General features: G+C 39.2%; 2 protein-coding genes across 4 annotated transcripts; one reads left to right on the forward strand and one right to left on the reverse strand.

The window, feature by feature from the left end:
• Window positions 1–57: 57 nt before the first annotated feature.
• On the forward strand, window positions 58–10,233 carry LOC137936234 (suppressor of mec-8 and unc-52 protein homolog 2). Of its 3 annotated transcripts, none has more exons than XM_068780802.1 (12): window positions 58–144; window positions 815–888; window positions 1,057–1,197; window positions 1,309–1,358; window positions 1,671–1,785; window positions 6,575–6,623; window positions 6,771–6,860; window positions 7,296–7,364; window positions 7,548–7,671; window positions 8,042–8,394; window positions 8,942–9,325; window positions 9,794–10,233. In XM_068780802.1, the coding sequence occupies exons 2-12, from the start codon at window positions 842–844 to the stop codon at window positions 10,064–10,066; spliced, it is 1,695 nt and encodes a 564-aa protein (XP_068636903.1). In that variant the 5' UTR covers window positions 58–144; window positions 815–841; the 3' UTR covers window positions 10,067–10,233. The 3 variants fall into 3 exon arrangements, with proteins under 3 accessions (XP_068636903.1, XP_068636904.1, XP_068636905.1); XM_068780803.1 differs by having other exon boundaries at window positions 75–139; XM_068780804.1 differs by lacking the exon at window positions 58–144 and adding an exon at window positions 209–347.
• Window positions 10,234–10,586: 353 nt separating this feature from the next.
• LOC137936232 (LRR receptor kinase BAK1) lies at window positions 10,587–21,591 on the reverse strand. The gene is made up of 11 exons (XM_068780801.1): window positions 21,065–21,591; window positions 18,784–18,916; window positions 18,565–18,636; window positions 17,912–18,055; window positions 13,505–13,576; window positions 13,338–13,409; window positions 13,135–13,247; window positions 12,888–13,025; window positions 12,465–12,806; window positions 11,526–11,920; window positions 10,587–11,129 (listed from the first exon to the last, which is right to left on the reverse strand). The coding sequence occupies exons 1-11, from the start codon at window positions 21,147–21,149 to the stop codon at window positions 10,815–10,817; spliced, it is 1,881 nt and encodes a 626-aa protein (XP_068636902.1). The 5' UTR covers window positions 21,150–21,591; the 3' UTR covers window positions 10,587–10,814.
• Window positions 21,592–26,494: the final 4,903 nt, after the last annotated feature.

Raw genomic sequence — 26,494 nt, forward strand, 5'->3', positions numbered from 1 at the left:
GAGCCCACAGGCCGATTAATTGCTTCTTTCTCTTCTCCCGCGAAGCCCGAACCCACAATTATCTCCCTCCTTCCGGCCTCCTCTCTCTTCGCCTCTGGTTTGTCGCTGAATCTACGACGCTACCAACAGCTCCGGCGACGTACGGTAGATGAGCGCCGCTCTCTAGTATCTTTTTTGGCTCGCTCTTCCTTGTTTCTCTCTTTTTCTCTTTTTGAATCGTCTGTCGATTAGAACGAACAAATAATTACCCTGTTTCCCCGTGTAGGGTTTTATTTTTCCTCTGTCCCCCTGTTTTTTTCCCTACACTTAGCTCAAACCTTATGCAAGAGTCTAATTTCGTTTATTAGGTATTTTCTCCTCTTTTATTCATCTTTTTGCGACTGAAGTGAATTTGCTATGCACTTCTTGTGCGGTTTTTACTTATTTTAAGTTATTCGCATACTATTCAATTTTATAGCTTAAACTTGTCAGTCATCAATAGAATCGTAGTAGCTTGAATTGCTTTACAGATATAGCTTGGGAGCGGGGGTCATGTCAGCGTTAACTGGGATACTAACAAGTCGTTTATACTGTACTTGCTGACAATATCTCAAAGATATTTTATTTTTATATAAATTTGGTTGAAATTCTCTCAAGAGATAAATGTTGAAGCGTTTAGATATAATGTGTCTTGTTTGTCTCGATGGTATTTGTTGCATATTTGGTAAATATCCTCAGCGAAACGCTATTTGAGTGTTTTTTTCCTTCAAACCTAATAAGCTGTTATCTTTGTGTCTGGTGTGACTCTGAGGTGACTGTTTATTCATGTTTACAGAGTAATTGACATTACTTTCAAATTTCAATGACTACTGCAAAGAAAAACTACAAGGAAAAGTTCCTCCGTCGGAAGTGAGTATATTGGTTATTTTTCATCTTGTCAACCTTTTTAATTTGTTTATTGAGCTTGCAACAATTGATGAGAGTACTCATAAAAGTTATATTATTTGTATTTACATAATGATTGCTTATTTGAATAAAGCAGCTAACTTTTTTATCTTTTGCCAAATTTATCAATAGAGAAGAGAAAAAAGAAGAACCAGAAGTGCCCAAGTATCGAGATCGAGCAAAGGAACGTAGAGAAGACCAAAATCCAGACTATGAACCAACTGAACTGGGGTCATTTCATGCAGTTGCGCCTCCTGGGACTGTTGATCTACGGTATGTCCTGCTAGCCCTTGGGTATCTGTGGGTGTGCCAATTGCTTCCGTCACCTCTGAATGCCGTTAAGATGTGTTCTTATGCCTGTGTTGTTTGTTTCACTTTGTGTAGGACAGCTGATGCTCAGAAGATATCTATTGAGAACAGCAAGTATCTTGGAGGTTTGTTTATGAGAAACCAAAATCTATCCAAATTCCGTTCATGGAAAAAAAACTGTTTTTTTTTTAGTCTCTTACCTCTTTAAGTGGTCCTGAGTATTGCATATCTTGTGAGAGGGTAATTGAGACTAATTACACTTTCTCAAGACTGATTGCAAAGAATTGTTTGAGGTATCCAGAGTGAATCTCATTACTCTCTCTCTCTCATGTTATGCTGATCTCCTCCTGTTTCCAAATCTATCCTATCAGGAATCTATTTCTTTTTCTTACGTTTTGAAAAAGAAGATCCTACTTCAACTGGTTCATTTTCTCCAGGTGATGTGGAACATACACATTTAGTCAAAGGTTTGGACTACGCATTGCTTCACAAAGTGAGGAGTGAGATTGATAAGAAGCCAGAGGTTGAACAACAGACTGATGAAAACTCCAAGTAAGTAAATGCTTCACTCAATTTAAAATAGAAAAGAATCACGCAGCCAGAAAATTGATCTACTGGTAAGCAGAATTTGTTGTGAGTTTTCATTATCACCAGTTCCACTTAGCAAATTTCTCCCTAGGTTTTAATTGTTAGGACATATTCTCATTGTTCCATGAAGTTTTTGATTGTTCTGGATATTTTTCTCAACTTTTGGAACTTTATAAATCTTACTCATCCATTTAATGACCATTCTTTGGAAAATTTTGACTGTTCTATTGGTTGACTTTGTGGACCAGGACTAGTGACATATCCTCTGTGACAAGATCCATAGATTTTTGGAATATTTTGAATCTTGCTTATCAATTTAACGTCAGTTAGGGTTTTCATACAAAAAGGTTTCATCTGGGAAAACATATCAAATGCTGGAATTTCGTGAAATAGAAGAACTTTTATACTAAAAAATCTTTAAAATTATCCGTTTGTTCATGATAAGATCTCCCTTCTTGTTTCTTTGCAACACCATATCCTAACATTTAAAGTTTTGTTCTTTATACAAGTTAGAAACTGCTGAAATTCTTGATTTGCAAATGAAATCAAATAGTGGAAAACGTTTGAGACTCAAACTTGTGAATTCTGTGGTGTTGAGGATGAGACCATCTTTTGTCTCTTTCTATACTGTGCCAACACCATTCATGGTCTGTTCTTGACAAGTTTGCTCTACAGCACCACCTTCACTGATTGCCCTAAGCAGTTTTTTTTTTTTTTTATAAAGATGTAATCCATTAAAAAAAAAATTTACAAAGAGATAGGGAGCAGATCCATAACAACAAGATGTTGAAGAGATGTTCCCTGTTTGGCAAGCACATCTGCTGCCGAATTTGCAGATCTCGGAGTGTGAGACCAAATACAAGAAAAGAGGGAGGTAATCTCTAAAATCTCCTGGAAAATTCCCAATGCCTCCATGGCGGAAATGAAGTGCCACGGCCTCATCCAATGACTACCTTGGAATCCCCTTCAATGTGAATTGGGCCACTACATTTATCTTTGAAAATCCCTAAGCAGTTGTCGGTCATGCCAAGCAGAAAAACAACCAAAAAAATATGGATGCTTGCAGCTGTGGTCTCATTTGTAAGGTGATGAATGATGAGAAATTAAGTCACAATATCATTTTTGAGTTAGCAAATTTCCTGAAGTCATCTACCTACCTCTACTGTTTGAGGCAATTGGTAATCACTTACCTCTGTAATTGTAGAACAGTGTCCCCTCGAGTGGTTGCTCCATACAGGTGGATGTCTTGAGCTCAATTTTAATAGCAGGTTCAGAGGTAACTTTGAACCAACTGGTTAGAGCATGTTATCCAAGATTCAGCAGGTAACATCCATCTGGTCTTCTTCATTCATTTCATTCAGTTGTGACTCTCCAAAGGAAGAGTTGAGAGTACTTCTCTGAAGGAAGAATTAGGGTCCTAGGCAATTAAGGTCAGAATTGATGGTTTCTAAGCTTTTCTATTGGGTGAAAGGGATTCATCATAGTCATCAGTTTAGTCTCATGGTCAAAATTCCCCCTTAGGCTCATCTGCAGATCTTTTAAGATATCGAGGATTTTAGTGGCTGCTTAACATTTGAAGAATTCTATGAGCAGGGAATAACAATAAAAAGTAGGGAATCTTCCTTGATTGCCTTGGTCCCAAAGAAGGAGGGTGCATGCCATCCATCTGAATTCCTCATATCAAGGCACTATAAGCTAATCTCGAGGGTCCTAGCAGCCAGGTTGAGAAAAGCGCTACCTTAAGTAATTAGCTGCAACAAATCCGCCTTCTTGAGAAAAGCAGATATTGGATTCAGCCTCACAGTATATGAGCTAATACACCATTATAAGTACCTGAAGGGGGGTAGTACTCAAGATAGACTTTGAAAAGGCATTTGATAAGTTGGACTCGCAGTTCCTTGACCTCCTACTTGCGAAAATGGAATTCCTAGGAAGATGGAGAGGATGGATAAAGGTTGTATATCCTCAGCTGGCTTCTCCATACTTATAAATGGCACAGCTAAAGGCTGCTTCAAGAGCTCCTGGGGCTTGAGACAAGGTGATTCATTGTCTCTACAGCTATTCAATGTGGCTAGTCAGGTTTGTTCCCTCATTTATGCTGGACAAGATAGAGGCTGAATTTCAGGGATGTGTCTTGGGGACCAGCTTCTAAAGGTTCCAATCCTTCAGATGGTATGATAGTTTTGTGTTAGAGGCATTAAGAATAAATTATGAATATAAAAGCTCTATTGTACCTATATGAAGTTGCTTCTGTACAGAGATTAATTGGAGTAGATCAGGTCTGTGTGACTCAATTAAAGTGGTTATATGGAGGAACAAATGACTCAAATTCTTGCTTACAGTGCATTGGGTATCCTAGCATTATACTTGGGTCTCTCTTTGTTTCATGAGAGAGTAACAAGGTAGTTATTGCAATCGTTGCTGGAGAGGTGTCAAAAAGGCTTGACTCATGAAATGCAAGCAGGGATTGCACTCATTAAAGTCACCTTGCTTTCCAAGCTACTATCTACTACTATTAGCATGTCCTGTAACATTTGCAGCTAAATTGGAAGCTCTATAGCGCAGCTTCTTATGGTGTGACAACTCAAATCAATTTAAGTACCCTCTTGTTAATGGGATCAAATGTGCAAGTTAAAGGAGGGAGGGCTCAGAATCAACAAAATAAAAAGTATGAACTCAACACTCCTAGCCAAGTGGGTATGAAGATACACTGCAGAGAAAGACTCATTGTGGAGAATGGTGATTGAAGCAAAATATGGAATTGATCCTCATGGCTGACTGCCTCACTGCAGGCCCTCCCCCAAACAGGCTCTCTAATGTGTGGAGATAAATATCCCAACAGAAACCAAAGTTGGAAAGCATCTCAGATTCCATGCTAGCTGGAACTTTAAGTTAGATTTTGGACAGACAGACTGCTGGGCAGGGAACAAGCCCTTCCATTTCACCTTCCGAAGGCTCTTCAACCGCACCAGGAACCAGCAGGTTTCAGTATTTGGCTCCAAACTTGTAGAGCCTAATGTGGGCTGGAATCTGAATTTCAGGGGAAATCTAAATGACCTGGAAGCAGCGGAGTCAGCTAGCCTTCTCAAACTACTGAACTCTCACTATGTTTCAGATCAGGGCTGGATGAAATACTCTTGGAGTCCGTGTGCATCTGAACAATTTTCACTAGCCTCCTACAAACTCCTTCCCTCCTGCCAGCCTAGTGTGGAAGTTTATTGCCCCTCAAAGGGTCCTACAGCTCCTATGGGCAGCCGCTCATGAGAAACTCTCATTTGTGATGATCTATCTAAAAGAGGGCAGATGATTGTGAATTCTATGTGCAAGTTGTGTGGTGGTGTAGAAGAAAACAGCAACTACCTCTTGCTCCATTGCAAGTCAACAAATCAATTTGGAATGATATTATCCTGAATTTTGACATTCCTATATAATGCCCAGCACCTTTAGCCAATTACTGCAAGAATGGCACTCATGCCCACTACCGTTCTATGGAAAGGCCTTATGGAAGGTAGTTTAGCAGCTATCCCCTGGCACTTATGGGTAGAAAGAAACAGCAGAACTGTCAAAGACAAGAGCACCTCACCTGGAGGTGTCATTTGCACAGCTTACATGGCTTACCTCCCTTTCCATTCTCTGTTATAAGGAAATTCTGGAGAAAACTAATGTTTTTCAGTGCTCATAAGCCTCCTACAGTGATTGAATGGCAGCACTCTCTTCCATCTTGGCTTAAATTAAATTTTGATGGCTCCTCTGTTGGAACCCAGGCCCTGCTGGGTTGGGTTCTTTAAGGACAGCTCTGGTCAAGTTCTTCTTGCCTTCTCTGGACCAGCTTGGCTTTGTGGATCAAACGAAATTGAATCGAGAGCTCTTTTGGGTGGTCCATAGTAGTGGAAGGTGACTCAGCCTTGATTATTGGTTGGATTAGCAAATTGCCCCTACTCCATAGAGCCTTGGGCAGATGTTTGATGAGATTTCTGATCTCACCTTGGAATAGCATATTGCTTGCCAGATCAGCAAATTCAGCAGCTGACCTTCTTGCTAAAACTGGTGTATCTAAAGCTTCCCTGATTTATGGGACTTCTCTGATCTCTAGATTGTTTTTGCCCAGATTGTATTTTATGTTGTACTCGAAGTTTCCACTGCTATTCTAATAAAAGCTACTTGCCATTTTCCCCCAAAAAACTACACTAGTTGATTCACACCCTTGAAAGCATGACCTTGGTAGTTCTCTGGCTATAAGTGGCTCTTCCTGACAGCACCTTATTGTGGGATGTGTTTTCCCTATTGGTCAGCCTCTTTCTGCCCTTTGTACTTTTTACTATTCCAGTATCTTCTGTTGCTGTGTTTTTGTTTTTTCTCTCCTTCTCCTTAGGTAGTCTCACATAGTCTTCTTCATGTAATAAAATCTTCTTCTTTTGTTGTTCAAAAGGCAGGGAAAAGAATAAGAATTCTTAATCTGCTTGTGTGCATGGAGTAGGTTTTGAAGTATAATCCATTAGTCAGAGTGTGATGCAGTTATGGCAACAAGCTTGCATTTTGATGCTTATGTTTTCAAATTTATTAAATCAAAGTTCGGTTTTCCAAAAAAAGTGCATAAGACTTTCGATTACTGCCATACTGTTTTTATTTTTATTTTTCTTTTGCCGGGGGAAGGGAGGGGGGGGAGGCAGTGTCATGACTTACTATTTTTGCCATCAAACTGTCATCATTTTGGTATATAATGTTGGTGGTGTAAATCTGGTTTACCCTGCAGAGACTCAACGGATGACCAACCCTTGACATTTCGGACTGCAACAGCAAAGGTGCTTGCACTTTTTGACACTTGTATCAGTATTTAATTGAAGGGCTGTGAATAATTGAATAAAGCCTGGCAACTTTCTGGTTTGATATTCCTATCTTCCTGTCATTTTATAAAGAATATTCTTATCTTCCATTTTCTTTTTTCGCAGTCAGTATATCAGTGGATTGTCAAGCCGCAGACCATAATTAAGTCTAATGAGATGTTCTTGCCTGGTCGGATGGCATTCATCTTTAATATCGTAAGGTTCTTCTTATCTTTTCACCTGCCACATATTTGGAACCATTGAATCTATTATCCTTGATAGCCTTTTCCGTTTTTATCAACTGAGAATTCTTGTGGTTGATTGTGTCATAGTTGGAAAGCAGTGGTTAAGGTTTCCAATAGTTTGCTTCTCTTCCTCCTTTGCCCTGTTTAGCTTAATTGATGCCATTGTACATCTCTTGATTATTAGCTAATGTTGTCGAATTGTTTCCCTCGGAGAAAAGAACCTTGTGGTGGATCTCTTGTGCTTTCCCTTTTTGAACCTCATGCTTTATTTGGAGTTGACTGTGCTGATGTACTACTTTTTAAAGCTTTTTGCTGTATCTTGGAGTTGATTTATTGGTTTGCATTAAAATAAGTAAGATGATTATGAAGAATCTACTACTGACGAATTCTTTTTTACATGGTGTAGGAGGAAGGACTTTCTCATGATATTCCTACTACACTGCATAGAAGTAAAGCTGATTGCCCAGTTCCAGAGGTTTGTATTTCTGTAATCCTTGAATTTTGTAATTTTTCTATTTAAATTGACCAAATTGAATTGGGACGTACAAAGGGGTTGCATTCAATCCAATAGTAAAATTCGGTAATTAGTGCTCTATGGTTTTATATTGCCTTCCATAAGAGATTTCATCAGCTGAGCCTAAATTTGAACCCTTTGCAGGAAATGGTTACAGTAAGTGTGGATGGTTCTGTACTTGATCGAATTGCCAAGATCATGTCATACCTTCGTCTTGGATCATCTGGGAAGGTTTTGAAGAAGAAGAAAAAGGAGAGAGATGTGAAAGGTATATTTTATTGAACTGTTGAAAGAGGCTAATAATATGCAAAATTTCCGAACAGTTTCTTGCCTTCTAAAATACTGCAGTTAATGTGGCTCAAGAGGATTGTATTTATCCTTCTTTCATTGTTATCAATATATGGCTGAATCTGGAGAGCTTTGGAGTCTTAATGTATCTTAGTGTTGTACTCTACTACACAAACTTTGTACCAAATTGTTGTTCCCATTATAGGTTGTAGATTGGCCTGTAAAGCATTTAGAGTTGCTAATACTAGCTGCTTCACATTTTATTATTTGTTCCTGAAATTGACGAGTAACCCTGTATGAATTTATGCTTGTACAATCTGCATCATGTCTACTTGTCTTGCATGTTTTAGGGAAGATTTCTTCTGTTGGCAATGAATATGATGAAGAGGACAAGTTGGTTCAAAATGATGGTCGCGCATCAAAGCATCAAATTGAAAGAGGAACTGTACTTCCACCACCACCTCCTCGCAAGAACCAGCACGATTCAAAGGAGAAACAAGTCCTTAGCGTGGCCAGGCCTGAAGAGGATGACATATTCGTTGGGGATGGAACGGACTATGTTGTTACCGGTAAAGACATGAGCCAAAGCCCTGTTTATGAGGACATGGAAGAGTCTCCTCGCAACAAGGAAGGGAAGTCCTATTTCAGTGAGCCTGTTTATGGTCCAGTTCCACCAACTGAGCCTCAAGAGTGGCAACAAAATGTGAGTGTTTATGAATTTAGACTTTGACAGTGTCTTTTGTCTGTGATCTAGGATTCCTTTCAACTGTAAATCATGATTTATGAGGTATAAACTGCGCATTAAAAAAAAAAAAAAAGAGAGATTTCACACATGTTCTTGTATCAGAATATGAGACAATCCAAACAATTTAGTTCTGCATTTTATTTAATTTGTTATTTCACTACAACTAGTATCACCTTGGCCAGTTCAGTATCTGTAATATGTTGCTTATGTTCCATGAGTTTCAGTTGACATTTGTTGTTATCTGTGGAAAGGCATCCCAAAAGGCCCTGAACGCAGGTTGTTACTCTGATCTAAGTTAGTGGACATTACTGGAGCATTTTCATTTTCCTAACTGGTTCCCAGTTGAAGGAAACAAAAAATGAAATTGAGCTATTGAACATAACTTGTCAGTTGCCCTAGATCATCAACAATCCACATGTTTACCAGCTTTTGTTAGCCATGCTTTACTTGCTTTATGAAGATTTTTCACTCCCAGGCTTCTCATTCTCTAGTTGATTGTTAGCAGAATGGCTATGACGCCATACAAGCTCAAGCAATTGCTGCTGGCTACCCAGGAGATTGGCAGGAGTATCAGTACGCAGAGCAGTTGGGTTATCCTGAACAGTACCTATCACAAAATCTCCAAGACTATGACATACAGGCAGGAGTTAATTTACAACAGGACCCAAGGTTCATGACTCAAGAAGACAAAGATCGTGGTATGGGATCTGTTTTTAAGCGTGATGATCAGAGGCTTCAGCAACTAAGGGAAAGGGATGCTCGTGAGAAGGATCCAAACTTCATCTCCGAAAGTTACTCTGAATGCTATCCTGGGTATCAGGAATATAACCGAGAGATTGTGGATAGTGAAGATGAAGATGACTTGTCCAAGATGGATATGGGTGGTCGAGTAAGTGATACTATATTTTATACTTGAAATATTTAGACGTCAATTGCTGCCATTGACTTTTGATTTTTTTCCGTCTTGATGTCAGAATGAAGTGATATAACCAGTTGAATCTCTCTTAAGTAATGTTGTTGTGCAGCTTGCAACAGATGACCCTACTAGCCCTAATAAGCATATTTGTGACTTGGGCATGAATATGTTAATTCTTGGTTGCTTTTAGGTGAAACAACCTCAGTCCTAAGAATATGCTCCAATCCAGTGCTTAAGCAGATATTTTATATTGACTTGGTATTTTTTTTATCGAAATTGGTTGTGCAAGCTCGACCTTGCCTAGTCCAAGTTTCTTTACGCTAAGATTTAGTTCAGAGTAATATGCCAAATTTGTTTAATTTATAGTTGTTTTCACCTACTTCTGCTGTTTTGCTCACCGTTGTAGTAGTGACATGATCTTTCATATCAACATGTTTTCAGGCAAAGGGGCGTCTTCACAGATGGGATTTTGAGACTGAAGAAGAATGGGCGACATATAACGAGCAGAAGGAGGCAATGCCAAAGGCAGCATTTCAGTTTGGAGTGAAGATGCAGGATGGTCGCAAGACTAGGAAGCAGAACAAAGACCAGAAACTTACTAACGAACTTCACAAGATCAACAAAATACTAGCAAGAAAGAAGACGGACGGTGGTCAGGACGATGGAGGACAGTATGATGACGACATGCAACCCGGCAAGAAGCTTCGTGTATGAGATGTGATGTTCGTGTGTTAAATTTCCGTGTTTTTTCCCCACTGCTGCTGTTCCACCGGTCAGAATTTAGCAGTATCTGAATGTATGGTTGACCATGATCAGATACAGTAAAGTTGACGAAATTATTGGAGTGGTTTGAGAGGAATCCAATGCAGCTTTGAACTTGTGATATGGGATTTAAAAGGGCTTATAGAACGCCAGAGGCATTCCGAGAACAATACCGACGCTGCCTTACAAATTAATTCTGCTGAACACTCTGCGACGAGTCACATTTCTCCTTGAAACTACTATGTAAAATTTAAAATATTTCCAAGCCTTCTTCCCCTGAATCATTAGGCTAGTCACGAAGGTAGCAAGCAACATGACGTTTGCTGCTTATATGTTAATACAACTTACATTTCACAAATCAGCAAAGAGCAGAACTTTTTGCACTTTAAAATCAAGTGCTGTGATGTTAATACAAGTCCATCGTCTCAGCTTTTATGCTTCGATGTCTCTCAATGCCCTCATGCCATCTCTATAACACAGGTAAACTGCGCATCTTCTTCTTACAAATCGTCATGAGATTACCGGGTGATACAATGGCCCCCGACCAGATTCATATGCACAAATGTGAGATTTCAATTTGGATACAGAAATGGGCTTATAAAGACACAAAACATGTAAAAACAAAAAACAAGAGAAAAAAGAAAAAATAAGACAGGTAAATAATTTTTTTTTTCCTTTACTTCGTGGTTGTTCGATGAGGTCACCTGGGGCCAGACAACTCAAAAGCATGAAGATTCTCAGTGGAGTCAACAATCCATTGGGATTCTCCACGTGGGGCTAGCTCAACCTCTTGCCGAACCACCTCCACTTTCTGCCATTCCTCCCATCTCTCTGCCAAACCATCACCTTCAAGCATCCTTACAACTTCAGACATTTTTGGCCGCTCCATGGGAGAGCTCTGAGTGCACAGAAGTGCGACCTGGATGAGTTGCTCTACCTCTGCTTCCACGTAGTTGTTCTGCAGATCAGGATCGACTAACATCTCCAGTTTTTTCTCTTTGAGAAGTCCCTTCACCTGAAACCAGTAACAAGTTCTGAATCCATCAGGTTGTCCATCGTCGACCTAAAAATATTCTAAAGAACTTAAGGAAATCTAGGCAAAGGAAAGAGGAGAAATCTTAAGGTGCCCTCCCTTCTGTCATTTCGTTTTTTTTTTTTTTTTTTACAAAAGAGTTACACCTTTCTAATCTCTCCATGCAAGTGACAGAAAGCAGGTGATTCCCTGCAGGTGGGCTGTGATATCACAGACACAATAGGGATTATACTTGAAATAACCAAATACATTAGATCATCGCCCTTCTTGGCTTATGTATTAAAACCCAAATATCTTGAAGCAGAAAAAAGTTGATTTACATGAAAACCAACCAGAGAAAAGGCAAGAGAGAGAGACAGAGAGAAATTCAGCACATACCCAGTCTAGCAACATGACATCATCATCATTGGCAAGCCTGGCAAGATCAAATGCTCTCTGTCCAGTTATCAGTTCCAAAAGCATGATTCCATATCCAAAAACATCAGTCTTTTCTGAAGACTTCCCTGTGGATAGGTATTCAGGAGCTATGTGCCCAATGGTGCCACGGACAGCAGTTGTTACATGTGTATCTTTGTAGTCCATCAGTTTAGCCAAGCCAAAATCCCCAACAACAGCCTCAAACTCTTCATCCAACAATATATTTGCAGCTTTTACATCTCGATGAATAATCTTTGGATCACAATGATCATGCAAGTAAGAGAGCCCTCTTGCAGACCCTAATGCTATTCTCTTACGGGTAGGCCAATCAAGTGGTGGCTCATTTGGAGGACGCTCTGCAGAAAATTATTATTATTTCACAAACATGAACACAACACTTACACCCCTTGCAATTGCAAATACAAACTCAGCCCTCAGGAGATGAATAACTAGCAAGAGGTATGGGTTTGCACACTTTTAAGGTAGTATTCAGAAAGATCTTAACATAAACTATGCCCAATAGAAGGGCAGAAATAAGACAAACATGTCCATTAACCACTTTCCATGCCAAAAACTGAACTTGAGCTCCTATTTAAAACAAGTATAGGAGTATCTTTGCCATTTTATAAACATCATCAGGGAAAAAGGGGGCAAGGGGGGCCAAGGGGAGACGAAAGAGAAAGATGGTCCTTTTAGGGCATCTTTTACAAACACACAATGCTTTTATACTTGCTCATAGGACCAATAGACAATCTGACAGTCAGGACCAGCAACAGTCACTCGCTCAATTTTAGTGCTAAGTTCAACAAAGAAGTAGAAGCACAAATTCATAAGATTCTTTGCTTCTTCACCCTCAAGATCACAAAGATATAAAGAACAAACAAATAAATGGAGCATTACCTCTCAAACAGGATGCAACACTTCCATTGGCCATGTAGGGATAAACAAGCAATCGTTCAGTAGGTGTCATGCAGAAACCACGCAAACGAAGCAGGTTCCTGTGTACAGCCATACTAATCATTTCTACCTCTGTCTGGAACTGGAGCTCTCCACCAGGGGTTCGCTCCTCCTTTAGTCGCTTCACTGCAACAAGAGAACCATCTGCAAGCCTTCCCTTGTACACCTTCCCAAATCCACCCCTTCCCAGAATGTTCTTGTTGCTGAAACCATCAGTTGCAACTTGTAATTCCCGGAGAGAGAATCTCTTGAGTTGGCCAAGATGAACTTCCGGATCCTCCTCAGCTGGAAAAAGAAAATGCACAATTAACATATGTGACAGATTTATAAACCAACCAGACTCACATTAATTGCATCATCACTCACCAGGTACATCAAAGAAAAGTTCATGCGGCTTCCTGCGACGCCACCATGCAAAACCAATTGCCGGAGCAGCAAACAGTAAAGCTGCACCAGCAGCTACTCCTCCTGCAATGGCTCCAGTACTAGAGACACTACTTCCCCCTAAATGCACAAAGAATATAATGAAATGATGATCACTATTTAGTTAATTGTGCAAAATAGAGTAGATCTATAAAAAACCAGCAAAAAGATTACAAATGAAAATGCTCACCAGGATTTGGTGTTGTTGGGGGTGGAATAAATGGAGGTGGTGGAGAAAATGGTGGGTCTCCAGGGCAGGGCTTCGCAGTAACAGCACCACAAAGGCCTTTGTTATTTTGAAAACTGCAAATCAGGGATGTACTATTAGCAACAATACCACAGAACTACTACTTTTAACAGTTTTAAGGGTGGAAAGAAATGTTGGCTAGAAACCTGATGGGGGTGAATAGAGAAAATGAACCATTGGATGGAACTGGACCCCTCAGGTTGTTGTTCGAGAGATCCCTGCATTACCCCATCACCAAAGAGCTAGTCACATTACAAAAAAAAAATGAAGATAGAGAACAAAGATGCATGTAAATAAAAATGAGAGTACTTACAGAACTTGCAATGCTGTAATGTTTGTCAAAGAGTAAGGAATGTTGCCTGTGAGACTATTGTTATTTAGCCGGCTATCCTTCCACAGAGATTTCAGCAGGAAAACAAATCAGTTTCAAGAACAAGCTTTAAATATATATATATATATATATATATATATAGAGGTTATAGAATTAGATAAGTGGTTCATCTAAATAATGCAATAAGTAAATGATCAGTTAAACTGAAAAGGGTGCTAAACTCCGACATTTTGTCTATTTGTTACACAGAGAGAAAAAAAAAATTTAAATGATGTATATATTAATAGAGAAAATTTCAAAGGACAGAGGAACAAATCCCTAACAACAAGAGATTGAAGGGTTGCTCCCATCTTGGCGAGCACATCAGTTCCCGAGTTTGCAAATCTCGGAATGTGAGACCAAATACAAGAGAACTGAGAGGCAATTTCAAGAATCTCTCGAAAAGAGTCCCAATGGCGCCACAGGAAGGAGGATGCATATTCGCACTAACCAATTACCACCTTTGAGTCCCCTTCAATGTGAAGAGGGCCACTACAATTGTCTCTAAAAACGCAGAGCCCATTGAAAAGGCCTTTTAGCTCAGCCGTCGTTGAGTCAGCAATGCCTAACGGGCCCACATACAAGAAGCACTGATGTCCAGAGGGATCCGAGATAACTCTCCCAAAGCCCGTGATTACCAAGAGAAGAACCATCAAAGTTCAATTTTAGGAAACCATGCTCTGGGTGGGGGGGGGGGGGGGGGGGGGGGGGGGGGGGGGGTTCATTCTTGCATGACCGGGACCTTGGTTCCAAACTGTATCTTCGCCATGGTGCTCCAATTATTGCGGATAAAGGTGCCTACGAAGGAGGGGAAGGGCTTCTCAGTAAGGAGCCACGCTGAGATTTGACCCGACACACGATCGGCGACTCTTACCGCTGAATCACTTTTAGCATTAAAACGCATGTTGTTGCGCTCATTCCAAAGTCCCCCACGGAACCAGTGCAAGCAAAGAACATAAGCTTTCCAAGCCCACGAAGGGAGTACCAATGAACGACTCAGTGAAAGAGATCAGATCTGCCGACATACAGAATTGCAGCCCCGTCCTACAGAGGTTGGAAGTCCACACGCTCCATGAGAAAGAGCATTGAAACAGGATGTGGTTGGTTGTTTCAACCTCTGACTTGCAGAAAGGGTAGAGAGGACCAATAGCTGGGTGGCATCTTCTTCTAAGCACATTCGTCGTGAGTATCTTTCCTTGGCAGGCACTCCATATGAAATTTTTTATCTTTGGCAAAGCACAAAGACGCCGTGCAAAGCATATCTCATGTTTCCTTTGATTTAAATGCCAGCCATTGATATATCTGTAAGCCGAGGACACAAAGAAGATTCCGCTTTTGTCAGGCCACCAAATCATCTTGTCTACTGTTGAAGGCCTCAGTCTGAAAGAGCGTAAAGATTCCATCAAACTACTTGCCTCCAACGCTTCAGTATATGAAAGACCCCTTTTGGGGTGCAAGCTCAAACCATCCCTCTCAAAAGCATCGGCAACTGATATCTCCCTTTGTAAAGATAGGAGGAAAAGATTCTTGAACAATGATTGTTACAGTTCCATTCCTGCCCACCAATCCTCCTAGAATTTTAAGGATTTGCCGTTTCCAACATAAAATCTACCAGTTGAGGAGAATTTGGGAATAAGTAGATATAATGATCTCCAAATTGGAAATAGACATCTCCGGTTACCTCCTGAAATCCACCATGGAGAAGGACAACCAAGCTTAACAGTTACCATTTCCTTCCAAAGATTAGAAGAAATTGTGTTGAACTTCCAAATCCATTCGATTTTTGAATCCCCAAACCTCACATCTGTTTTGACAAACATACTTCCTCCCATTTGACCAAATGGTATTTAAAAGTATCACTCGATCCTCTCCAAAGAAATCTTCTTTTTAACTTATCCATGGCATTACATATGGAAGCGGGGCAAGGCATAAAGGACAAAGCATAGTTGGGGATGCCTACGATACAAGACTTTAGGAGGATGAGCCTTCCTGCTTTGCTGATAAATCGGCCCTTCTAGGTTGCCAGACGGGTCTCAATCTTTTCCACCACCAGGTTCCATAGACTTTGATTTATGCGGCCATTGAAGAGGGGGAGACCAAGGTAAATGGACGAGATGCTAGATGTTTTCACAACCGAAGAGGTTCGCCATCTCATCTAATATCTCAGGCTTGACGTTGAAACTCATGAGAGAAGTTTTCCCCCAGTTAACTTTCTGCCACAAGGCTAATTGAAATAGTCCCAAGACCACTTTGATCCTTCTAGCTCCTGCCATATTGCCGATCCCAAAAATGATGGTATCATTTGCATACTATAGAATGGGGATATTAAAAGCCTGTTGGAGGCTAGTAGGAGGGAGCCGCCCAAGATTCACTGCTAAGTAAAACAGAGGAGAGGAAGTCCGCTATAATGTTGAAAAGAAGCGAGAGAGCGGGTCTCCCTGTCTGATCCCCCGGGTTCTTTTGAAATACCCGCAGACCGAGCCATTGAGGATGAGAGAGTAGGAGGCCGAACCCTCACAACTCCTAAACCAAAATCTCCATTTTGCACCAAAGCCCATTTTCTCCATTAGCTCATCTAGGAGAATCCAGTTTACTCGATCGAAAACCTTTTCCAGATCAAGCTTGAGGGCAATTCTTGGATCCTTGTTTCAACTGAAGTGATCAATAAGTTCATGAGTTGCCATTGTGGAGTCTAGGATTTCTCTCCCCTTGAGGAAGACACCATGCCCGCAGTGGATGACGATCGGGAGAACGACCTTAATCTTATGGGCCAGAATCCTTGCAATGATTTTGCATGCACTTGTTACTAGGCTGATAGGCTGAAAGTCTTTTGGTTTCTCAACGTTGGACTTCTTCGGAACCAAAGTGATGAAAGATGCCCCGATGCTATGAAAGGTGATACCATTCTTGAAAAAATCATGTATCATTGCAAAATATATCCTCCTTGAACCTTGGCCAAAACTTGTTTTAGAAATTCCCCATTAAACCATATGGGCCAGGGGCTCTATCACTATCCATACCTAATATGGCACGCTCGATTTCTCCAGCAGAGGAAGGGAACTCTAATAGGGAGGCGACTACCTAGGAGAGACGGGAGAAACCGATGTGTTGAACTTTTGGCCTATTTGAACATTCCTCCGAATATAGATCTGTGAAAAAACTGAATCAACACATTAGTTATCGAGGTCCAACACAACGTTACCTCATTATTAATACATATTGAGGTAATTTGGATGGATCTCCTTCTAGCCGATGCGACGGCATGGAAAAATTTTGTATTGGCATCACCTTCCTTCAGCCATTTAAATCTGGCTCTTTGCTTCCATCGAATCCTCTCTTGAAACAGAATTGTATTTAGTTCAGAATTTAGAGAAATTCAGGAAGTGAACTCAGCATATTATGTGATCAAGACTGCACTTAGTTGAAGATTTTGGTACAACCTTTTGCATCCATCAATAAGCCTAGCTTACAAGCCTCATCTAATTTTCCTAGTTTTTTATGAGCGCGGATAACTTTTATTAAACCAAGAGAAAAGAACAAAAGAGGACAGGAGGAGAGGGTTACCCCTCACCCTCAAAAAGAGAGCAGAGAAACTGAGGAGTCCCACGACTACATATGATACAACAAGAATGTGATCTATCACCACAGATCTCCACAAAAATACAGGAAAGCACTACTGCCCACCAACTGCAGAACTGCTGGGGTTAGAGGTGCAACCTAGGACCAGAATGGCTCTCTTATCCTTGCCTTCAGGCCCTGCAAGTGTTATGCGATTTGGCAGAAGCAGAAAAGCATGCCCTTCTCACGGGTGTAAAAGTACCCTCCCGAGTTTTCCTGTGGTGATTGAGGGAAATTTAACAACTCTCAGCTCAAGGAAATCCAAACTAGCTGCTGTACAGTGGAGACTGGGGTACATGCTCGATGGAAATGAAGACATTTGTTCAGCTGGGACTGAAATCATGCCTTTTGCTTGGTCAACTATAATTAGAATGTACTCTGAAAAGAAGGTGCTTCCTGCCAGCACCTTGCTGTTAGAAACATTCTTCCCCTGATATCTTAAGGCTTGGAATTCATTCCCACCCTACTTAGTACAACTGGTATTTTGAATACACCCACACACTCCACCCCATATCTTATCAAGCCTTGAGACCAAGACCTTGCACAAGAACCATCTCCCCACCTCCACCAACCAAAAATAAAAAGAAAGGTCATTGACATGCATGCCTATACTATATTTTTGTAATGCAAAGCAATTCATAATTTTAAAAAAAAAAAAAGCATACTGAATAAATGCCTAATAAGGAAAGATTCAAAGAAAAATAACAATTGAAAAAGGAAAAAGGATCATACAGGAAACGAAGCTTTGACAACTTCCCCAATGAATCAGGTATAGGACCAGTAAAATTGTTCAAATAGAGATCCAAGCTAACCAAGCCTGTCAGGTTCCCAAGGTCGCTAGGAATAGTACCACTTATGTTGTTACTGTAAAGCTCCCTGTGTAGACAAATAAGCTTACAATGAAATGCAAGAAAAAAAGAAACAGATACTCAGACTGATAAAATTAGACCTAATAATATTCAAAAATATGTATTTTTTAAAAAGTACTTCCACTGAAAGTAGAATTGACCTGAAATTATTTTTTTCTTTTTCTTCCTCAATTTTTTACTTTTTGAAAGATTTTCTTCCCCAGATACAGATAGCCAAGTAATAGAAAAAGGCACCAAATATGAACTACACATATTGGCAATGATCAATGAGTGTGATCATGTGTAATGACAAAGAGTAATTCACTGCATAAATAGTGAGCAAAGCAATGATGGGTATCAACAGGAACAAGCACATGAAACACAAGCATGAACATAGATTAAATGTTTTGTATATTAAGATTTAAGGATTACAATCAGAACTAAATAACAGAGAAACACGAAGAAATATGACAAGTACATGAACAACATAATTGTTAAACAACTATAAGCATTGCAAGATTGAGGAATGCCACTTACAGGTATTGCAGATTCTTAAGCTGGCCAAGTTGAGGAACAAGTTGACCAGACAATTCCGCATTCCCAAGATCCCTGAAAATGGAGGGAAAATATTAATATCAAGTACACAAATGATTCAGAAACTAACAACAAGTTTGGGTTGCAGGATGAGAGAATTAAAGACAGAGAACTTTTGGACAGAAGAGTATATGAGATGAAGTGAATAAGCCATGCACTCACACTCTAATGACACTATTGTCACTGTTGCATGTAACATGAAACCAAGTGCAAGGATCAACTAGGGTTGGATCCCAACTCTGCAGCACTTTATTAGGGTCAATTAAGTTGGTACGAAGTGTATGCAAAGCATCACCTGTCAACAAATAGATCACATTATAGTCAACAAGGTGAGAAAAATCTCTTATATATGATTGAAAAAACTAAGAAAAAACTGCAGTTGAAGCAAAGAACATCTGAAGCACAGGCATCACTGGTCAAAGTATAGATTCTTTTGAAAAAAAACATAGCTTCACAATATGTACCATGAATGCGAGGGAAACAAGTACCAAACACAAAAACTACCGCCATAATGAAATCCTCAAACCCCAATCAGCTCCCCAGCTAATTTATTGAAATCTATCTAGACTTCCACAATACAATATCACTACACTTTTAGTTTATCAAACTTAGGGTAACGATCCAATGTCACATAAGGTTTCCAATAACAGTAGAGACAGAACTAGGATGCAGGGACAGTAGTGGCTTTAACATGTCTCTTCCCCAAGAGATTTATCAATAGAAAACCAGATGCAGGTGTCCAGCTTCTGGAAGGAAGTTTTACTCATTTGGACATTATTTGGACCTCACTCTTGGCACTTTAACGAATCTTGTCAATAACTCTGCTACTTGATATTTACACCCATTCTCAAGCCCCTAACTGAGGAATGTTTCATCTGGTTGACAACCAGCATAAAACCCTTTGCAAACACCTAGAGCATGAATCAGAATCAATCACATGAAGCAAGAGGGAGATTCAAGTTCCCAATTTATGTACTTTAGGACAAGAATCTGATGAGAAACAATGACAAGGATGAGTTTATTTTCTCAATAAAATTCATTTCCAAATTTTTACACAAGTGGAAGGATATAAAGCAATCATGTAAGCTATCTGATTGGCCCAAGAAATAGCCTCTCATGTGATGCACCATCAGGCATACCACAACAGATAAGGAATCAAATTTGCTAACTAGATTTCCAACTCATCCCTTTTATTAATAGAACGATGGAAGCTTAGAGTTACAAGATAGTGCACAACAAAAGATACAGCCTGGACCAAATAAATCTAGAGAGAAAGAGATGATCCAGAGGATAAGGAGATGACTTTGGCTAGACAAAAGACTGCAGTGGTCGCCACTGGGGCATCTTAACTTCAGAAGGCATTCTAATTCATACTTCACATCATTGTTGTGGCATATTACTATCTGTTGTAAACAAGGAATTTAGTGAAGCACAATATCCCACTCTTAAAATTGGTTGGGAGTTTTTCAATCAGATCAACCCAATGTAAGGGAGTGAAACCAGACAGACCTGGTCGGATGTGATGGATGGGATCTGAAAGCCATGTAGAAGAATTTGAGGACTCATGTCATGAGCATAATTCATGCTTTCAAGAAACATGAGATTACATCACTATCATCAATTTGTCACCTCGCTTGGACTTACTGCCAAAAATCTCCAGCACCCATCCCAATCATGTCTACAATAATTGCTCCTTCATGTACTATAAATTGTTTGAATTGCACCGTAATTTGCACCAGAGTATTTTAATGCATCCACTGGTGCATTTATTCATTTTTTGTAATCAAGTATCAACTTATAATGGTTGCAGTTTTATGTCCTTAAAGCATCACCATTGCATTAAGTAAAATCATTAAGAAATGGCATAACCGAACCCTAATAGCAAATGGTCGTTCTGGATCACATTCAACTATCAAGACAAACAATCAACTATTCCACTCTACAATTGGCAGTAAGATCATCTAAGTCATTCAATTATTTTTTGTACTTTTACATGCTATAAAGATATAAAGAAAAAAACAATAAAAGGTTATCAAAGCCTTGATACGATCATTAATATATTTAACAGTGTCGAACACAGTCCAACACATTGACAACTCTCAGAAATGAAAATAGTAACTGTAAGCTGAGAAGGCGAGTTCAGAGCTTGGAAATCAGGGATCAGCAAGTTAGTCAAGAGTCTTTCGCAAAATACAGGACAAATACAAGAAGTTACACCGATTCACTCAGACACATTTTCACCAACCAAAACATCAGCAACAAAGACACACTTCAAACTCCACTTCTCCTACTCATTCGAGGAAAACTATAATAATCACTAACGCATCAATCACAAAATACAGTACATCACAGCGCCTCTCTCCAACAAAAACCACAGAACCAAACGATCGAAGATCCGAACCCAACCAAACCTCAAAAAACAAGCAAAGCACCAAACACATACCTTCCATATTCGCATGAATCACCTTCAGAGGATGAAACACCAAGATCAGCCATACCAAAACTGAAGCCGCGATCTCTCGCTCCATCTCCTGCCAAATCAAACCGCTCCACTACATTAACCTCCACAGATCCATGTGAATTCCGCCGAGGAGTCGCCTCAGAAAAACCCTAACCGCGCAAACCCTAGTATGAACTCCAACTCCACTAAATCGACCACCATTCTCCTCAGAAAAAACCGCCGCAGCTCCTCGAAACCGCGGGAGGATTCAGAAGAATCGAACAGAAGCAAAAAGCTCGGGAGATTTGTACGAGTGGATATTTTTATGCAGTACACTTTCTTTTTCCTCTTGAGCTGCCGCTCTTTATTTATTTTATTTTTTTTCCCTTTTTTCCTCTCTCTCTCTCTCTCTCTGCTGCGAGCTTTTGCTTCTGCGAAAATGGTCTCGATATCTTTTTGTTGTCTTTCTGATCGTCTTAAGTGAGCGAGTCTGGCGTGCAGCGTTTCGACTACCCGGAAGCACTCTGCCCGCTGCCCGCATCAAGTCAAAACCCTCATCCCCCGGAGCATGAGAGCTGGAAAAGACCTAACCGGGAAAGTGTCCAGTCAAAGACAGCGCGGGCCCAGAGCGTGCCACGTAGAATACAGTCATAGACCTCCACTGCCGTAATATTCCGACATTGTAAAGGGAAGAGACACGTTTATCGGATATCAGACTCTTTGAACGTATCGGATGAGAATTTCGTAACGGCGTACAGATTCCGTTGGGGCCAATTATTGGGAGATACCAAAGTAAATGCCATCCGTAAAAATCGTATCAGGCCAGATATCTTGGATTTAAATTAAGTACAACCTCTCAAAAGGGACTGGAGAGAAAAACTAATTACATTTTATATCTAATCTTTTATTATTTTATTATATTTTAATTTTAAATATAAATTAAATAGAAGACAAAAAATATAAAGAATTTCTAAATATTTAAAATATATAAAAATAAATAATATAAATATTATATTATTAATTTACATAAAACAGTTTTTAAAAAAATGGATAAAGATTTTATAATTAAATTTTAATTAATTTACATATAAAATCACCAAAGAAGGGATCTTTGAATTACAATTGATTGGATCTATTTTCTTGTCACTCTTTAGTGGCTACCTACCCCTCAGTGGACCGGTTTTCCTATGATTAATTCCATATTTTCATGACTATTTAAATTTTTTTATTTAAAAAAATTAAAAAACAAGAAATTACTCCAACACCACATCCACAAATCTCAATCCCGTTGTGTTATTTTTTCCCCCAAAAAAAGTAGTCCCACTATAATGACTAAACCACACATTTTCTAGCCAATTGATTTCAAGCACCGAACCACACGGAACCTCCAATCAGCCCCTTTTTGAAGATATCCGAACCATTGTCCACATTCCAAAAAGTTCACGACATATGCACTTCATGTCTTGTCTAACGTTGGGTACGCTGTTCGTTCTGTCACCGATCTGCCTCCGAATATCGGCCGAAACACGACCATATAAGTAGAGGTCGGTGTCCCTTTACCAGACATTCGTATCGACGTTACATGTCACATTATTTGTACACATAGGCTATATTGTGTAATATACAACAAGATTAATGCTATAAAAAGTGGCGCCCAGCGGTCTAAGGTCAAGGTTGGGTGGGCGAACCGCGAAGGCGCGAGGCCACTCTTTCTTCGGGATATGATGGCCCGCGGGGCCCCGCCAAACTTGCAGCCGCAAAACCTTCAAGTGGGACCCGTACAATGTGAAACCGGGAAAATTATCTGGGGAGTAGCACTACAAGTAGTCTCGTGACGATTTGGGCATGGTCTTTCCAATCGAGCAGAAGCTTTCTTAAGGCAGTCAAACATTTGAGCAAGAATTCAGGCGTGAGCTAAATAGAATGATAAGACATCATATCACCGTCCCAAGATCATCAAAATGCACCTTTTCAGAGTGTTAATCGAGTCTTTTAATGGTAAATAAGAATACTTTTTTTCCAACTCAATTACCCTTTGTTGAAACCTAATAGATGCCCCAAATTATGACATTCAAACTTTGGACTCTAGTTGCATGTCACAAGCACTACAAAAGTAAAGACAATTGATACTTATAGGCCAATAGACCAAGTGTTATATAATATGTTACATAAAATGTGGGGTTTCGCATGTTAGAGATTTTCGAATAGAAAATCGAAAAATCAACCTGGGTTCTTCAAAATTTGGGTCGAGTTGCTTGAGTTGGACTTGGGGTGTCAAGAGAATTTGTTCTAAAGTAGACGGGGTGAGTTGGAGTCCATGACTTGCCTCATCCCTTAATACATGACTCGTCTAAGATTTACTATGAATTGGGTTGAAGTCAACAAAATTAGGTATAACTCGAGTCAAACTCAGAGCGGAATGAATCTAACTTGCTCTTCACTCGTCTCCTTTTGACTCGTTTTGGTTAACGTGTTGGTTGTGGATGAGTTGGACCAAACCAAAACGAACCAAACTTTTAGGGCCTTGTTCTCAATACCGGGTCATTCAATGATCATACAAAGCCAACGAGTTGGCACTTCCAACTGAGTTAGACTCAAAACGTTGCTTAGATGGAATCTAGTTGATTCTTGTTTGGATCCGGTCCCTGGTGTTCTAATCTGGTGAGTCGACTCTATTTTTTTTAGTTGAGTTCCCCTAAGTAAGCTCTGAGTTTAACCTAGTTTTGATCCGACTTAAAATTTTCAAGGATCCGAGTAGGGTGGGGTTTTGGTTTCAAGTCATAACACCATGATTTTGTCAGATTCGTATCTAATCCGTCGTAACCAAAAATCCACGAATCCGATTCAACCGAGTTAGGAGTGGACCAAAAAAGTCCGGGGAACCACTATGTACCACATGTTTCATGAAGTGGGTGCAAATATGATATACCTACCATACAAAAGTGGTAGATAGTGGGTGCCCACTAAGCACCATATTTTGTTGCATGCGTTTCACTTTATGTCTCTCCACTATATCTATTCTCACGATCTCACAAAGCTGAAAAAAATATTTATTTTAAAAAATAAGAAAATATTTTAAAATAAAAATAATTTTCTTAATATCTATAAACCTATAGTTTTAAACTTATGTTTATATGACATGTAAAAATTAGTTAATTAATTAATGAGAGCCCAATTATTTGATTTTTCTTAGAAATGACGAGCCCAGACGGCTCCATTTTGAACAAAGCAAACAAAAAAGTTGAGGTCAGTAAAAAGCTAGTTTACAAGTCCTCATGTACAAGCTTGTTGGTATGTGTACCTGAAAACCTTAGATTGGAAGACAGGTTTGTTAGGGTGACTCGTCCCATAAGAGAAGGGTCGAGTTCAACCCTCCTCCCCTTGAATCTAAATCGACTCATTCAAGTCATAGGCTAACTTGGTGAGTCGAAAAACCCTATTTACAACTAAGATGTTAAATGCCAAACAAATGTCGGTTTTGGTGGGGAACACCGATCTATGGGTTCTTCGTTGGATTATTTTTTACACCTGAATTTTTAATAAAAAATTAGTACCTCAAGTACTAAATTATTTATTATGTTATGAAAGTAAATGATCCTAAATTTCATATTTGTTTTTCTTCGAATAGGATAAAATTCAATTTTTACAAATGGTTTTTCGACTCACCAAATCTAACCTACAACTCAGTCGGATCAACTCGGATTTGAGAGTGGGTTTCCACTATCAGTATCACTACTATAAGGTCACTCGTCCCCTCCGATTTTTTTTATTATAATCAGCCATTTACATATAATATAATAAATATAACAGTTTACACATAGGTTTAGTGAGATAAGAATCTTACTAGGAGTAGCTCACCTAAAAAAAAAATTTGTGACTAGTCTTTTTTTAATTTGCAATGAAGACAAGGTGAAGGTCTAGTGACATTTGCTTATTGGAAAAAAATGCTTTAAATTTGGTCAACTATCTCCAACAAGGCAAGGGTGTAGTTTAACAACCTATTCACAAATATAAAAAAAAAAATGCTACTCTACCTAAGAAAAAAGCATCCAATTTGACTTCATTGGCTTCTCTTGGTTGAGCTTTCTTATGTTGTGCATTATCGAAATCGATATTGTTTGGACTTCTTTTAAAAAAATTAATCGACCCATTAAATCGGAGCGGTTTGGAAATAAGAGTTATGAATTATAATAATTAGCAAAAAATTAACTTTTAAAATTTTCGGAGTTGTGTCTCATCTAGAGAGACAAAATTGGAACTATCTATTTGTGTGACACTACATGAATGAATGACTTTGATTCACTTTACGCGAAACCTTGAAAATAAAAATACGAGTCGATGGACTTGTGGTAAATCGATAATTTTATCTTACATGCAAAAACATATTTTTATACCCCTACTCAAAGAATATAAAAAAGGGAAGTAAAATCTAGATCTAGATTATTTTTCCTCTTGGATTTATTCCAAGATTAGATTCCACATGTCCTTATTTTCCTAACATTTAATCATGCTTCTTCAAAGTCATAAAACAAAACTTAGTCTAGACCCAAGTTTGACCTACAAGCTTCATCCATGTCAAACCCTAGCTTCCAAGAAGTTTCCTATCTTATACCACAAAAAGAAAGAAAACCCATTTTTAAGCATCTTCAATGCCTATGAAGTCATAGAGTATTTGACATATTTGACAAGGAGACAAGTAATTGAAGACATTCAAACATTGGATATAAATAATAGAGGAAGCATGGCATCAATTCCAAAACAAGCCATTTGTCATGACCATGTTTCTTCATTTCATCTTATGCTTTGTTTTCCATGTTGATTGAGGTAGGGTTTTGTAGACATTGCACCAATTTGCTCTGATATTTTAAATTTGTATGGATGTGAATGGGGAATCTTGGAGAAACAGAACAAGCAAAAAGAGACTTAGTAGTACAGGCATCTTTGGCTTCACCTTTAGCTTCCTTTTCTGAGTGTTCAAGATACCTTCTTGCCCTTGTTGAAGCCCTTAAAATTAAGTTTATTATCTCACTGATTTGGTTTAAGGATTAACAAAAAAGAAGCGTTGGGTTCTCTTCTTTTCTTGAACTTTTGAAAACTATTTCTCTATTGATGAAAGCAAAAAACTGCTCTTCTTGTTTTGTTTTTGGTTTTGATCTTCTGAATAGAGAAAAGGAAGATAACTATAAAAATGATTTGCTTAAAAAAAATTAACAAAAAGCAAGATTTCTGAGAATGAATTCAAACAGGCAATTCAATTTTGTTTCCTCCTTCTGCATTACTCCCTCTTTTGCAACTGTCAATTATTTATTACCAACCGTCTGTAATGGTTCCATGTCTCCATCAGTCCGTCTTTCCACTTTTCTTCTCGTATCTTCCCCTTAAAAACCCAACTCAGTCTCTCCGCTTCTCCCAATCTTCTGCCTTGCTCACCAC

Source organism: Aristolochia californica, unplaced genomic scaffold, assembly GCF_029961685.1.
Source record: "Aristolochia californica isolate CCGP_79_NKW_82.1479 unplaced genomic scaffold, dmAriCali1.0.hap1 SCAF_7, whole genome shotgun sequence".
In the NCBI taxonomy this organism is placed as follows: domain Eukaryota; kingdom Viridiplantae; phylum Streptophyta; class Magnoliopsida; order Piperales; family Aristolochiaceae; genus Aristolochia; species Aristolochia californica.

Coding starts and splice junctions, on each gene's coding strand:
- LOC137936234 (XM_068780802.1), top strand. CDS start 842: ATGACTACTGCAAAGAAAAACTACAAGGAAAAGTTCCTCCGTCGGAA. Junction 1,198..1,308: donor CCTGGGACTGTTGATCTACG/GTATGTCCTGCT, acceptor CACTTTGTGTAG/GACAGCTGATGCTCAGAAGA. Junction 7,365..7,547: donor CTGATTGCCCAGTTCCAGAG/GTTTGTATTTCT, acceptor AACCCTTTGCAG/GAAATGGTTACAGTAAGTGT.
- LOC137936232 (XM_068780801.1), bottom strand. CDS start 21,149: ATGGAGCGAGAGATCGCGGCTTCAGTTTTGGTATGGCTGATCTTGGTG. Junction 18,917..21,064: donor GATTCATGCGAATATGGAAG/GTATGTGTTTGG, acceptor ATTTGTTGACAG/GTGATGCTTTGCATACACTT. Junction 13,026..13,134: donor CCCAACAACACCAAATCCTG/GTGAGCATTTTC, acceptor TTGTGCATTTAG/GGGGAAGTAGTGTCTCTAGT.